Source organism: Lacerta agilis, chromosome 5 (assembly GCF_009819535.1).
Source record: "Lacerta agilis isolate rLacAgi1 chromosome 5, rLacAgi1.pri, whole genome shotgun sequence".
Classification (NCBI taxonomy): Eukaryota; Metazoa; Chordata; class Lepidosauria; order Squamata; family Lacertidae; genus Lacerta; species Lacerta agilis.
This window is the reverse complement of record NC_046316.1, coordinates 80,502,017-80,518,016: the sequence shown is the minus strand read 5'-3', so window position 1 is coordinate 80,518,016 and position 16,000 is coordinate 80,502,017. Positions and strand designations below refer to the sequence as shown.

Genomic DNA, 16,000 nt, shown 5'->3' with positions numbered 1-16,000 from the left:
GAGGGGAGGTTAGTGGGGTCAAGGTTAGTTTCATACTCGGGGATGTGAGACTTCGTGACTCAGAAGTCACATTTTCTTTCCCTATGCAATGAAGATTTTTGACCAGAGTGTTTACTATTGCGTATGTAAAGAATCCAACACCTAGGTTCACCTAGCGAGATTGACTTTGAAGTGACTTCCCCCCTGGCAATCTCCAGCAAAGTCTCATTTTTTTTATTTTGGTGCATGCCTCTTTCTTTCAGCAAATGAAATTGGTCTTACCCTTGTTGCTCTTAAGTGCCTCACTGGTTAACAAAACACATGAGAGGCATTTTCTTAGTACCTCTTGCTTTGTGCCCTCTGCTTTGTCCTCTTGAAGTTTGTGGGGAGTTAATGATCTAAAGCTACTTCTGGGTGATTACCTGAACTCTTTGCTAAAACTGCTCTAGGGCTATGGAAATGTGCCCTCCAACTTTTGTCTTTAACCTTCAGGTGGACCTAGATAAAGCAGCTTTCCCACTGGATTCATTTAATTACTGATCTGGAGCTGGTAGACCAGATTGTTTAGTCCTTGATAGGAAACTTCCTTTAGGTTTTCATTAACTAAAATGATAAATAACACCAGGACATTCAGTTTGGAGGCCAAAACTGTTTGTTGTGGATCTGAACATGTGTTCAAATTCTTTCTCTGCAGTTTCTCCCCCTTTCGGTTCTTTTCAAACACATTTTTTTATTGGGGGTTCTTCGGTTTTAAAAAACTTCCCACTACCAACTGGTTAGCATGCTTGCCATAAGATAGGTAAAATGTTTAAAATGTATATTTTCACTTTAAATATTGCTCAGTTGAAACCTCAGGTTAGGCCTGTATGCTGGCAATTTGTGAAACTGCATGTATAATAATTAGCCAGTTATCATAATATTATTCTTATAGGACGGTGTTTATAAAGTAACCACCAGCAATCACATTAAGTTTGTTTATTATCCACATATCTGAAACCATTTAGCGGCATGTGCTGAACATAGCCACATTTCGAGCAAGTGTTTACATTTTATTGCATTTATTTTCTTTGGTGTGGCATAAGAGGCCCTATTATTAGCCAAATCCTGCAATTTGCTTTGATTAAAGAGTTGTGATTCAAGGTTTGCATGTGAGAGGGATAAATGGAACATTAGGAGAAAATTAATTCCTCGAAACCTAAACTTTATTTAGTACAGTATAGACTTTTGAATGGAAAAGGCTTTATGAAAGATGGTAAACACACAGAATGCTGAAGGGCAACACCTTACATGTGGTTAATCATTTTTGCATTTGTTTGCTGATTAACAAGTTAACATTTCATAAAAATGATTAAAATCATGACTGTTCCCTTATGTGTGGAAAGCTTGCAGCACTTAATTAATATGTTCTTATAGTGATTATTCCACAGCATTTTGATTCTACAAAACATGTTGGGGGGAATGCTCTTACAATAGATTGATTGCTGCTTTAATTATTAGGCTTGTTTGAGCTAATCATTTTTGTGAAGTCTACTGAAGAAACCTATTTGTTTGTTTGAAGAGCTGGGATTTCTTTTTAATTAGTACAAGTCGAACAAGAAACAAGACACAACACAACATCAATTTATTGTTTTGTATTCTTTTCTTTCTAGATCTTGGATGAGTATTACAATGTGAAATTCTGCATTGATGCCAGTCAGCCAGATGTAGGAAACTGGCTGAAGTATATCAGATTTGCTGGATGCTATAATCAGCCCAACCTTGTTGCATGTCAAATAAGTGATCAGGTATGTAGTGAACATTTACTGGGCTTACTTTTAAGAGCTTTATGATATCCTTGGGAGGAGAAAAACAGAACAGCAGCCAACCTAAAGTTGTGGATGGTGTGGTCTATTTGCTGTTTATGCGTACATAAATTGAAAAGCACAGATGCGAAAAGCAGAACAGAGGTGGTGGTGGTTGCTTTTAAAGCAGCAACAGCATATGTCTCCCCTAATATTTGTCCACTTATCCTTACCCTTTTTATGTCAAGCAGGGGTCATGATCTTTATATCACCCAAACATATTTAAAGCCTATATATTCATCTTTGTTGCTAATATTTTCCAGCTAATTTTCTGGTCAAGAAGGCCACCCAGTTGTCAAGTAGAAACTTGTGAAATACTCTTCTGTATCAATCTCAGTGAAGAAAGGTGTAAAAATAACTTCTCAAATATCCACTATCGGCTACCTATCAATATCCAGACATATTTTTCCAGTCATTGCACATTTTATACCCCTCTTTCTGAAATAAATAAGATCATTTCCCACTTTTTCCTTGATAATTTACAGCAGTAGTAGAAATTTCAATCTGTATAGGAATGGGATGTTAATTACATTTGTTCCTTTAAATAGCACTTCTGGAATGCAGCCAGAGAAAATAATGAAGGACATTTTGCTTTGAAACAGTATAATGCTATATTATTCATCTTTGCATCCCCTCTTCTCCAGGCTCTGCTTAACTTGTAAATGTAAAATAAATACAATAATGTGATTTTAAAAATTAATGTAGTTAGAGGATTTGAGCACCATTGACTTTTAAAGCAAACACCAAACTGGTTAGAGCAGGGGGCTATGGATTATGTTAATATTTGATATCAATAAAAGCAGTGCAATCCTGTTAATGTCTACCGAGAAGTAACCCAGGTAAGCATGCACAGGATAGCAGCCTAAATCGGGTAGGTTGGTTATATAACATTGATTTAATTGCCTAGGCATGACAGGGTATAAGGGGGGGAAATCACAAGTACACACAAAGTTTCAATTATAAACAATTATTTTCAGTCAAATTATTTACCTTGATATACTCAGTGTGTTTATGCTCTGCCTTTCACAGAATTTCACATATTTACAAATAACACAAGCAAAATATTTTCAAAATTGGGGTCAGATATCTTCAAGCCCTGACTTCCTAAAGCCTCCATATTAAAGGCATAGAAGATTGAGCAAACAGAATTGGCCACTATTGGTTTTTCTTGCCGACCACATGGTTCAAGTAAAGAAGCAATAAAGGCCATTAGCAAATGAAATATACATTCTGAAAGTTGCAGTCTGGTTAGCAGAGAAAAATGATCCATCCTGAGATTGTGCAGCCACTTACAGAAAGGAAACGCCAGTGTTGTGCTCAATTTATTTTTACATATAGTAAAGCTTGGCTGGGAAAAAAGAAAGTGAATTTAGTAAATAAATCCAAATGGATTTAAGGGGGCAATTGCTAAGGGCTTGCATCTTGATAATGTTCTAAAAATAACAAAACGTATGTCTTATTTAAACGGATATGTTTAAAACACGTAACACTTGCTCCAACCTATGCACACAGTTTGGAATTAACATCACAGAACTTGTTACTTTTTAATGTTTACATTTTTCACAGTTGGTAATGGCACCTGTACTACTGCCAACAAGTTCTTTTCCTAATTCACTGGAGAGGTATTTATTTTTGCACCATCCTGCACCGTTTGCAGATATATATTTATATAACTGATTGTTCTTCAAATCTGCAAATGAAAAAAACAACACTTGCCCTTTGTGTAGTACACTGCACAAGATATGCAAGGAACATGAAAAATAGATTGAAAGTTAATTCTTATCTCTTTACATGGTCAACAATTACACATACCTATTCTAGTACTTAATAGCATGGGCCACAGGCCACCAAATACTAATATCATAAACACATGATTGGAACTCGGTCCCTTTGCTTTAAAGTAAACCTGTTTAGAGTCAAGGTACAAGTTGGTAAATGTCACCTCAAGCCTTAAAGTGAGTTTTCCATGCGGCGATCTGCCTCTTCTGCATTGTTTTACCTCAAAGTGGGAGAGGTAAAAGTAAACAAACTGTGAAATTGATATTATGTGTGTGTGGATGCAAAGTAATAACTCTTGAAAAGGGTGCTTTTTCTACATATGTGTATGGATACACATCACTCTGGGTTCTAGGCAGTCCCACACACCACAAGAAAACCTCTCTGATAAGGCATTAAAACGGAGAGAATACATCCAGAATTTGCAGGTGGCTAGAGAGAATTTGGTTTTCATTTCAGGAGGTCCAAGGAAGCATAGGTATGGCCATGCAGTGCTAAACACAAGGCTTAAAAAGCTGACTGGAACCATTTACTATATCTGTTGTTTCACTCTGTTTCTCCATGAGGAATAAGGCCTGCCAGTTGGTGAATTAGTCCTACTCATCGCCTAATGAACACCCCAGTTGACTGAGATATATTATTAACTATTGAGACCAAGGACAGCAGTACTTGATCAGCAGTAATTGTGTTAATCTCTAATTACCTCAAATTACCTGCCAGATTCATTAGCAAATGCTGTACTTTATCTGGGACAGGGGAAAGTTGTTGCTGTCAGTGTGATGAAACAAGGCCGAATTCACATTTATAGCACTGAAGGCAAGATAAACTGCAAAACAGACATGAACCCCAGACTGCTGGAGGGTTTCAGCTGGGTCTCCAGCCTTTACAATCTAGCCACTCAGCAGAACCTTTATCATTTAACACCTAGAGAAAGAAAAACAACTTTTTGCTGTTGTCTATGCTTAAGCCTTTCTTTTTTTTTATTTGTCAAAGTGCTTTGCTTCCCTTCTTCCACTGTCCTCCCCCCACCCGCTTTCTTGTCTAAGGTCAGGTTTCATCACTTTGGAACAACTTTACAAAAGGTCTGGGTTCCTTCTTATAACTATATAAATAAGCCCTACTAAGATGAACAGCTCAAGAATAATGGGATGCAGTCAAAACATGTATGCTGAGAGCAACTCATATTTCATTTGATTGGATGTAGAACAGGACTTTTAAGACTGGATGGGGATAGATTCCTTTTCCCCTCCCAATAAAGTTGATCTAGAATTTCCCAGTGCTGTCCTATTATCTCCTGTCATGTCTAATAAGTCTTAAAAGTATGTAATTCAAGATGTTTGCAAATAATGAATTCCAAATACTGTGCAATAGGTTGTTATATTGGTCGTCGTCCCCCACCGTTCCAGGGTACTACCGTTCTTTACAGTGTGCTGTCTATAGGAGCTTGTCATCCGTGTTTCTCAGTGGAATGCATTTTTCGGGGGGGGGGGGATCAGTTTGGACTTGACAGTAGCTTGAGCAAAATTTGGTAAAAGTTTCTTATTGTGTTTTGGGACAAATCTGCATGCATCTTTGCATACTAAACCTGCTTTCTTACCAGTCATTGGATTGTAACAAATTTGTGTCTGCTTCACATACATTTTCATGACGGGCTGAATACAAGTTTGTTTTCTCTTTTTTTAATGGATACAATAACTTTATTAATATATCTGAATTTGGAGATTTGGAGAACTGTAGCCTTGAAGAGATTGGTTTGTGTGAAACAGTTTGAAAGTACAAATTTGTGGTATCTTAATGTTTAAATAGCTGTTTTCCAGGTGGTAGTAAATTATACATTCTTTATGTTACGGTTTCCAGAATTCTCAAGGGAAGTAGAGCAGTCCCCATACCTCATGGAAGTAGACAGCTTATACTGGTGTTACAGTACATCACTACATTTTTTTCATTAGCCATAAGACAAGCGTACCTGTTTTTATCCAGCATATATTGGAAGGGTTTGCATGATGTTGATCCTAAAAACACAAAAGTTTAAGCATAAAAGAATTGAAACCAAACCTCATGGAAAAGAGAAATGTTAAATTACAGTCCTGGATATTTCAAAGTCTGATCCTCTGCATGTCTATTTGGAAGTCAGTCCCACTGAATTTAGTGAGTGGGAATTCACATTTACTCCCGAGAAAGTATGTAATCCTAAGAGCACATACTAGGGAGCAATTCCAATTGAGAACAAGTTTATGATTGTACTGTAAAATATAACTATAGCGAACTCATTTTTTATTATAAGATAGCAGAATGTTCCATGAGCTTCAAGTAGGCCATTGACTGCTTTTTGAAATCCAGTAAGGGGGCATGCAACATTTTTAATATTAAAAACACATGTATTATGTGTGTATTTATATAACACTAAATTTCTTCATATGATGGAGAATTGTGAAAATATGAAATGCATCTTTAGTTCTCATGCCAAAATTAGACTAGTAGATGGATTTTAGCTTGCTTTGTATTACAAAGACCATGTTTTACTACACCTGGTTTTGTTCTACTGGGAATAAACATGGTAGGGCTATTATACAGTCAAACAAGTATAATACAACTATTTAAACTTTTTTTTTAAAAGATCAAGTTCCTTCCATTATTTTAAAACACATTGCTTACACACACAAACACTATTTAATTAATATTTTGTATTTTTGAAGATACATTTAAGCTAATTTGCAGCAGCTTCATTCTGTGGCTCAAGTCTGCCAACAACTGCTTATATTCAGCCTCATCGACATATATTTGAATTTAATTAGTTTTACACATACATGCCTGGATGCCAGTGCTGTTCTTTTAGAGTCATTTTCTTGTACATGATGTGTATGATCAGACATGTGCATAAGTCCATTTTTTCACTGGGTTCTTGACTGTGGTTTAGGATTGGGAGTTTAGCCAGAATACAGTCCTCTGGACAGTGCTGCTGCTCTTAGTAAGTCTACTCAGGAAAAAGTGGGTTGTAGGTTTCAGTAGTCTGCTGACCAAACTGCCTTGAGACCAGCAGTTCCACAATGGCTTTTTCTAGTGACTGTTTATGGTATAATATGTAGAAATGGCACTATGTACAGCACTCACAAGTTGCATTACCATTTCCTTTAAACCATTTGGAAGTCATACTGATTTGCATGCATAGTTAAATTTATTATGGGGAATGTGATTAGCAAGCAAATGAACATTTGGACCAGGAGTAGGCAACATTAAAATTAATCTGAATCTAGTTTACCACAATTAATTCCCACTGCCCCAACTGAGGAAGTTATGTTCTGTCGTCATATAGTAATGCTACCCACAGAGGCCAATTGGGGAGAGATCATCAGGGGGTTTGGGCTGGGTGTTCATCTGTATGCGGATGATACCCAGCTCTACCTTTCTTTTAAATCAGAGCCAGTGAAGGTGGTGAAGGTCTTGTGTGAGTGTCTGGAAGCAGTTGGAGGATGGATAGCGGCTAACGGATTGAGGTTGAATCCTGACAAGACAGAAGTACTGTTTTGGGGGGATGGGGTGGGCAGGTGTGGAGGACTCCCTGGTCCTGAATGGGGTAACTGTGCCCCTGAAGGACCAGGTGCACAGCCTGGGAGTCATTTTGGACTCGCGGCTGTCCATGGAAGCACAGGTCAATTCTGTGTCCAAGGCAGCTGTCTACCAGCTCCATCTGGTATGCAGGCTGAGACCCTACCTGCCTGCAGACTGTCTTGCCAGAGTGGTGCATGCTCTAGTTATCTCCTACTTGGACTACTGCAATGCGCTCTATGTGGGGCTACCTTTGAAGGTGACCTGAAAACTACAACTAATCCAGAATGTGGCAGCGAGACTGGTGACTGGGAGTGGCTGCTGAGACCATATAACACCAATCCTGAAAGACCTACATTGGCTCCTAGTACATTTCCGAGCACAATTCAAAGTGTTGGTGCTGACCTTTTAAAGCCCTAAATGGCCTCGGCCCAGTATACCTGAAGGAGCATCTCTACCCCCATCGTTCTGCCCAGACACTGAGGTCCAGCTCTAAGGGACTTCTGGCGAGAAGTGAGGTTACAGGGAACCAGGCAGAGGGCCTTCTCGGTAGCGGTGCCCACCCTGTGGAATGCCCTCACATCAGATGTCAAGGAAATTAACAACTACTTGACTTTTAGAAAACATCTGAAGGGAATGTTTTTAGGGAAGTTTTTAATGTTTGATTCTATATTTAATATTCTGTTGGGAGCCGCCCAGAGTGGCTGGGGAAACCCAGCCAGATGGGAGGGATATAAATAAATTGTTGTTGTGTTTTTTTTTGGGGGGGGGGGGAGAGGAATAATTTTTTTCCAGAGGCAGTTTGGATTATATTCAGAGGCCTTGCATGGACCACTCTTGCTTTAAACTTGCTTTAAACTTCTGTTGTGTCCTGAGATGCCCTAAAATTGGAAGGAAGTTTTCAGAAATCTTAAGTCATTTCAAAACTTGCCAGTGCACAATGAAAGAACTTGGACAACTAGCCTTTAATAGGCACAATCAGACAAGCATGCCGTTCTCTCTAAGTGAAAAGAAATTTGTTGATGGGAGATTATCTTATAATCTTTGCAAGCATTTAAGAAATAATAGAGAGGATTAAAGATGCCTACAGTGAAAATGTTAAGCTGCAATTCAACTCAGTGGTTTCTGCCAACTCCTTTTGATCGTTGTTGTTGTTTTTCCTTTTAAAACTGGTAGTAGAAGAAGGTAAGAAAATTCACCTTGAATTCTACTCAAGGTGGGATTATGTTGATTAATTTACTTAATAAAGTCCTGTGTAAACATATTATTGTTAAGTATCCCCATTTTCCTGACACTAGGTGGAAGATTTGACATTTTGTTTATTCGAGTTCTCTATGCCACACTGCATATGGACAGGTGTCTACACCACATCAGCAAAACTGCAACTGGTATTCTCTGGCATGGTTGTTGCATGCTAGTTTCAGACGGTGAAATATATATTATGGTAACTGAAACAACTGTCCATCATAAGAGCTGTCCTGCCACACCAGATACGAGGCACCATTGAGCAGGCAAGGTCAGGGGAGGAAGTGGAGGGAATTAGTGTAGGAGTCCTTCTGTGAATAACAACAATAAGTTGTTAATGTGCAGGGCCATTCTATACAAGGTTACTTAGAAAAAAGTCTCAGTGTGCTGAATGGAGCATACACAGTACTCTTAAATAAGTGTGCATCGGATTTTGGCCTCTACATATGTTGGCATGTTATAAGCTTTGAAGTTTACAGAAGAAGAAGCACAATAGTATGATTAAAAAAAATGGATGTGACCTGAATTTGTTTTATTGGTTTACTTAAAATGTCTGTACAATTTTTTTCATATACATTGTCCAAGGCATTTAGCGAATATAGACACTGTGATAGAATGGTTACAACTTTGACTTGGAGAATCTGTGCTCAGGTCCCTCACTTGCCCACAAAGCAATAGTGAGTGAGCTGGGGTCCACCCATTGTTTCTCAGCATAATCTAGCTTTCAGGGTTGTTGTGAAAATAAAATAGCCACCCTGAATTCAGTGGTGGAAATGTGGGGTATAAATTCAAAAACTTCAGAAGATAAAATCATTATAAAAATATATAGTAAGCTACTAAATCAGAACAGTAAACTCAGTAGCACAAAATATTATATGCTGCTGTTTTCATTACATCTCAGAACAAGCCCCATTCCAGCAGGTCAGTCATGCAATCAGCCCTGAATGCTGGGACTCTATATACTTTAATGATCGTATCTACCACCTCCTCCTTTTTGTTTTACCTCAGTCAATCAAAAGCACTTCCCTGGCAATAATATCCATTCACCAAGTCCCCAAAGCAAGGCTGAGAGATGGTTTGGGGGGCTATCCTACAACTTTGCAAATCTTTTGTCTTTGGAGAATCGTGAAACTCTCAGCCTTTCCCAGAAATGCTTAATATATATTTTTTGTCAAACTGCTGTGCAGCAGTTATAATCTGGTTTTCATATATAATATTTTATATTTCAACTATTTTATCCTGCTAGTTTTATTGTGTTGTGTTTTTAGAGTGTTGTACCTGCTTGTAAAAGGCATGCAGCCAAGTTTGGGAGATGGTGTGGTTTTGAAATTGTCATAAATACTGATGAGTGGCTGGCCAATTCTTATCATGGCATGCTCAGGACTGGAAATTGTGTCAGGTTGGGTGGATGCTGTTGGATTAAGGTTGATGCAGACCTATGCCATACCGTGTTATAGCTTTTTTAAAAAAAAGAAAAGAAAAGAAACAAGGATATGTTTCCATACTACGATTCCTATAGCATGAGTCATAGTGCAGACATAACCTAAACTGATTATGTCCACAAAGCTGAAACATTTCATAGAAGTAGGTGCAGCAAACTTGCATGGCCTGTGGTGAGCACATGGAGTACTTTATTCCTACTGTGTCACTTTGCTATTCTTTAAGAACAGAAGAATTGTGTTGCCAGATCAGACCACTTTCAGTCTAGTTCAGCATCATGTTTCCAACAGCAGCTAGCCAAATACCTTTGGAAGTGCCCAAGCAGGGCATGAGGGTGATGATGACCATGAAGGTCAGTGTGGGAACAATTTGGAATTAGAGCCTTAAAACTTGAGACATGCAACAGGATATGGTACAGACTTGCATGTTGAGAGAAAAATCTAAATTCTGAGACATGTCCTGCAAGAACAAATGTGCATGATCTTCATTGCCGTTTGTTTCTGTAGTTTTGTTTTGATCCTGCCCTTGTCATTTGAACGTGAGACTTAGAAAGAATGGTAACATCCTACACTGTGCATGTACACATCCATTTTGGCTTTTAAAACTCAGGCTTCTCATGCCAAGCAAAAAAAAAAAAAAAAAAGGTCACTTATGCAACAGACAGATATGCTGCCATCATGTGTCACTTGTGTCCTTGCCTTTCTTTTGGGTAACCAAGTGATGTTTCTGTCAAAGTTGGCTAATTATACTTTCAAGAATTAACTGGCCCTCATGAAGTCACATCTACACATGTAACTTGCATTTTACCACTCTGAAAGGACACATGCAAGAAGTTACACATTATCTTTTTTTGTATGAATATCTAAGTTCACCCAGGTGGAATCTACACACATATAAAAACCGTTCTGCAAATGCTTTTTTTAAAAAAAAGTTTTTAAAAATACATTGAATTTTTCATAAGGCTCACCATCACCATCTAGTGCCACATTGTATATTGTACTTAAAACACACTTAAAATATTTTATTTGCAGCTGTATAGCTGAGTCCCCAGTATTTAAGAGGAAATCTCACCCCTTCTCAAGAATAGGGTGAAAGCTTTCTGTATAATATCTGAAAGAGGAATGAAATGTTCACATAATTTGCCTGGATAGCTGGTTAGAGAGTGGTGCTGATAATGCCAAGGCTGCAGGTTTCACCCCCTTATGGGACAGCTGCATATTCCTGCATTGAAGGGGATTGGATTACCGGTAGATTACCCTTAAGGTCCCTTCCAACTCCACAACTCTATGTTTCCATAGACCCCTAAATGGCTCCCTGTCCCCGTTTATACATACCTTGCTTCCATAATGGCAGTGCGCATGGGGCCCCCAGGCAGTCTTCCATCCAAGCACTCATAAACCCAGACTTGCTTAGCAATGACATGGGGGCTGCCTCATTCGTTCATTTGTATTACAGCGAAAACCTGATGTCTGCTCTTTACTGTCCAGTCTATGCAGCTCATTTAGTTGGTGACTGTATCACTCTCTTCTTTTGTGTGTGTGAGAAATTCAGAGCTTTGGTTTTCTGTTTTCACAATTTGCCCACTCTGCTACTGCTGTTACACAACTACCCTTGGGTATCAGCCTGTTTGTCTAGCCTGTTTGTCTAGAGGTGGTGTAGCCCTAACATGGGCTGCTAACAGACTGCGATGCCCCAATGTCTGAGGTTATACCCTGAGATTGCAGCCCTATCATTTCATTGCTCTTCTGTTCCTTCCCACGGCATTTCTACAGTTACAGAATGATCTGAGTCTGAGGTAGGAAGAAAATGGGAACCCACCTCAGATCAGTATTTTAGCATTTGCATTCCATGGGCACAACATGCAGCAGAGGAGCATTGGATTGGGGAAGCGGGAGAGACAAATCAAAACAATTTACTTGTAAGTCAACATGCTAGCTTGCTGTTTCAGGCAGACTGTTGAAATCCTAGCCCTACGATGATATCCTTTAGGCTGCAGGAGGCTCTGAACTGTGTGGATGAGTGGACTGAGCCTCCTCCATTCACCTCAGGAAGAGAAAGAGTTGAGTGTGGCCCCGTTTTCCAGAGAGATCTGCTTCCCTGTCATTTAATGATAGGACAGGAGGACAGCATGTACCAAAGCACAATTTAGCCTCCTGCTGCACTGAGGCAGTCCCCCCCCCACCTATGTTTTGCAAAGTGTAAAAGGGTCTCCCTAAGGAGATATGAGGCACAATCCCTTCAGCTCAAATTAATTCTGCATTTTGAATGGATAAGAAGGAATCCCAGCCCTGTTATCTCTCCCCCATCCCCTTCATATCCCATTCAATGTAGTACAGGGAGTTCTAGTGATGCATTGAGAATTTTCACGTGTCACTAAAAATAGCCCCTTTGGGAGAAGTGTGAGTTAATACACGTTAAAAACCAGGAGACAGCTTTTAAAAATCTGACAGTGCATGCTGATCAGTGTAGGCAAGAGGTGGATAGTTTGTGGCCATCCAGGTGTTGTTGGACTTCAATTTCCATCAGCTGCTGCTAGGATAAGCAATGGTGAAGGATGTTGGGAGTTGTAGTGCAGCAGCATTTGGAGGACCGCAGGTTCCCTCCCCCTGGTTTAGGCTTTGTATTAACATTGCAAATGGAAAAGGGGGATTTTAAAAAAGTGATTTGTGCCTTACACACTTTGAAAGCTTAAACTTCCCTACAAGAAACTGAAAATTGTACTCAAAGTGGAAGCCAATCTGAGGCCTTTTGCAAGATAAATGCTTTTTTGTTTTTTTGCCCTTCTCCTCCCTCAAATTGGCTGGGCGGGGCAGGGACAGGGTTGGAGGAAACTCCAGAACAGCATGCAGGGGGAGGATTCCATAGGGTGGCCATGGGTCCTACTTTACACAAGACATTCCTCTAGTAGAAGAGATATTTGGTTCAAGTCTGGTTTAAAGATAATGAGCCATTTCAAGGTCTCTTCTGATTCTTTAACAGTTAACACCTGGATAGCATACAGATCACCTGACCACAGCCTTCTCTGCTACGGTGAGATGTATCATACCTTCATTTACATGATTTACAAGTCAACACCAAGATCATGGAGGTTGGGTAGAGTGATTAACATTTGAAAATTCATCTAAGGCTGTTGTTTTGTTCCCATATAAGTGTTTACTTAAAGTAATTTTTCTAATAAATGGGTTTAGGGTTGTAATATTACTGATTTTAATGTGACTGAGCACTGTTTGTGCAGTGGGGGGGGGGAGAGAGAATGTAATGCAATCTAGTTTTGGCTGTACCTGCCTCTGGTCTATCCAGGTATAAATGGGTTGTATTCAATTAAATTCTGCTCACAGTAGACCCACTGAAATTTTGGAACCTAAGTTGTGCCTACTAATTTCAGTGGGTCTACTCTGAGTAGGACAAGCAGTGAACACATTCCAGTATGTTGAGATGTGTTTTAATCATAGGCGATAAATGTTGAGACAGAATTTTGGATTGTAATCTCAAGAGTTGGGGGATGGAGGAGAACATTTGAGCATCCTTTCAATCTCAAGTCATCCAGGTGTTCTACATTGGAATGTAAGCCTTATAATATTATTACACTACTATGCTCCAAGTGATAAAAATGGCGAACTTGCACTTTAAGAGACAGTAGCTGTAACGGAAAGGTATGGTTACTATAAATTCAAAGCCTAGCATTTTATTTATGCTGAGAACTGCATAAGGTATGTATGTATGTATGTATGTGTATGTATACTATATGACAGCTCAGCTTTGTACATTTAATGAGATAAGTTGGGGGAAGGTTCTGTGGATAGGTCTTATGTTATCAAAGCAATAATAAACAACTTTAAAGCCACCTTCCTTCACTTGCTGTAACAGTAACATCCTTATCCTTTATGCACTCCTGTGCTTGGCTTAATTTATTGGGAGAAAATGTGAAATGAATATTAGCTACTCATTCTAGATGGACCATGTAAAGAAACAAACTAAGTCTCTGAGTTGGGAGTGTTGGGCAATTTCAAGGGCCCACAAGTGCTCTGTATTCTTACATAATGTGCTCCAGGGCTGACCTCTTGAAATCAAGCCATGGGACTAAAACCTGCTGAAGAATTTAATATCTAAAGACCTGCCCAATCTCAAACTATCCTGGAAAAGTTATGTTGCTTGAAAGCCCAATCTCAGGCTTGAAAGTGCTGCTTTTAATTTCTTATCCCAGTGCTTTGAGGCAAAGCATTCTGCACATGCTCAAAGGCATCTTTATTACCCTTTTTATATCATGTTAGTGCCTACCCTAGGGCAGAAAGGAGGTTCGCCAGATGCTATTGGAGGCATTTCTGGTAGGGATGGTGCTTCCTACTAGAGGGATCAGGCAGGGTCTTCTGAAGCCTTTTGCTTCCTCTCCAAGGAAGAGTTATCCTTCTTTCCAGACCAATCCTGCCTTCTCATCTATATCCTTTCTAGTGTTTGTTTTGTGTCAGTTTTGTGATCTTTTTCCTCCCCTCCCACCTTTTCTTCTTCTGATAAATACCCCTTTCTCAGGGTCATTAGCATTCCCTTTCAGACTTTTCCCTACATATGTCTCCTGAAATGAGAATGTGTCACTCCCTGCCCCTGCCACTATTACCAGAATTCTCCCCCACCAAACTTGAGAGCTGGGGTGTTCCTCAACGTGCTGCTGCTTGTCTTCTCTGCCCTGGGTAGTGGTGGTGGTGGTGGTGGTTGCAACTACATTGGTGAGTAGGGTTACAGAGTTAGGAGTCTTTCAATGGACCCATAGTTATGTGTTAACGCAGGGTGGTGACTGGGATTGGCTCTTGGTTGATTCCCATAATAATAATAATAGTAATAATAATAATTTATTATTTATACCCCGCCCATCTGGCTGGGTTTCCCCAGCCACTCTGGGCGGCTTCCAACAAAATATTAAAATACAATAGTCTATTAACATTAAAAGCTTCCCTAAACAGGGCTGCCTTCAGATGTCTTCTAAAAAAAGGTTTCCCAAGGTAAACTCTGTTCTTTCTCTGTTCACAGGCAGTAGTTTCACTCTTTTATCATAATCCTTTACATTCTCATGAATCCAAATGGCACACACTGCCATTGGTAAGGAGAGCTCTGCTTTGGAATTTAAACTTTCTGAGACTCTTTTGTCTTTTTTCGCTCCCTAGAAGTGGTTCTGCACTCAGTAGCCATCCTGCTCGCAGAAACACAGATGGCATGCCCTGCATGTCTAGAGGGCTCTGCTGTTTTATTTGGATAGGTTTCGGGACACTAGGAAGTCTGAGTCTCACTCTGAGGACTTACAGGTCCTTCTGTAGGAAAGTGAACTAATATCTATAGGCCACAATGTGTTGGTGAGGGGTGGCTGGGAGAGGATCCTTCCCTCTCTCTTTTCGGATTGTTCAGGAAGTGCATTTTCTCTATTATTTCAAATATTACAACTTCCTCGATAGGTTGAAGGTCTTTCATAATTCACGCTTCTGTTATTCTTTATGCATGCCAAATGCAGGCTGTTAAACATAAATAAAACTTCCAGTGCCCAACCAGGAAAAATAAACTGCCAAGTCTTGTCTATCTTCTAAAAGGAAATAGAATATATTTTCCAATTTTCTTCCTCATCACTATACTGCCATTTGGTAGCTTTTCTTTGTGGCTCTGTTACATTGACACCTACAATTGTTATTCTGAAATACAGTTCTTTTCCTTTATTCTGTGTTGTTTTATTTCATTGTTATAAGGCAATTTTCAGAAGACAATTAAAATAGGATAGGAAGAAATAATTCTGCATTAACAGGAGTATGTGTGGTCTGGAATATAATTTTGCAATTCAGAATTTGGCAGCCCAGTAAGAACCTCATCTTTTTTATTTTAAAGCAAATATCTAGTCCTTGAGGTCTACATATGCAATATGGCAGGTGACGTTTCAGAAGCTAGTGGGTGTAAACAGGATTTTTCTATGCATAGCTTTTCACTGCATAGTCTTTAGCAGTTTACTTGACACGTTACCCTGCTTCCTGGCTGTTCATGTCTACTCAGAAGTAAATTCCACTGAGTTCATTGGGACTTAACTGCATCAAAGTGTGTTTAGGATTGCAGCCTTAGCTCTGCAAAATAAAGACATGTAGGAAAATAATTTATACAGGTTCAAAACTTTATTTTAAAAACCCCAAAACCTGTTAGCTTCC

The 16,000-nt window shown here is 39.3% G+C and overlaps 1 protein-coding gene across 18 annotated transcripts in view; it reads left to right on the top strand.

The window, feature by feature from the left end:
• MECOM (MDS1 and EVI1 complex locus) overlaps positions 1-16,000 on the top strand; it is a 259,851-nt gene that overhangs the window by 183,915 nt on the left and 59,936 nt on the right. For all 18 annotated transcript variants that reach the window (XM_033150607.1, XM_033150605.1, XM_033150599.1 and 15 more), the window contains exon 2: positions 1,629-1,763. Coding sequence is in view for 2 of the 18 variants with exons in the window: in XM_033150608.1 (XP_033006499.1) it covers positions 1,629-1,763 (135 nt within the window). In the remaining 16 variants the exon portion in view is untranslated. The remainder of the gene's footprint in view (positions 1-1,628; positions 1,764-16,000) is intronic.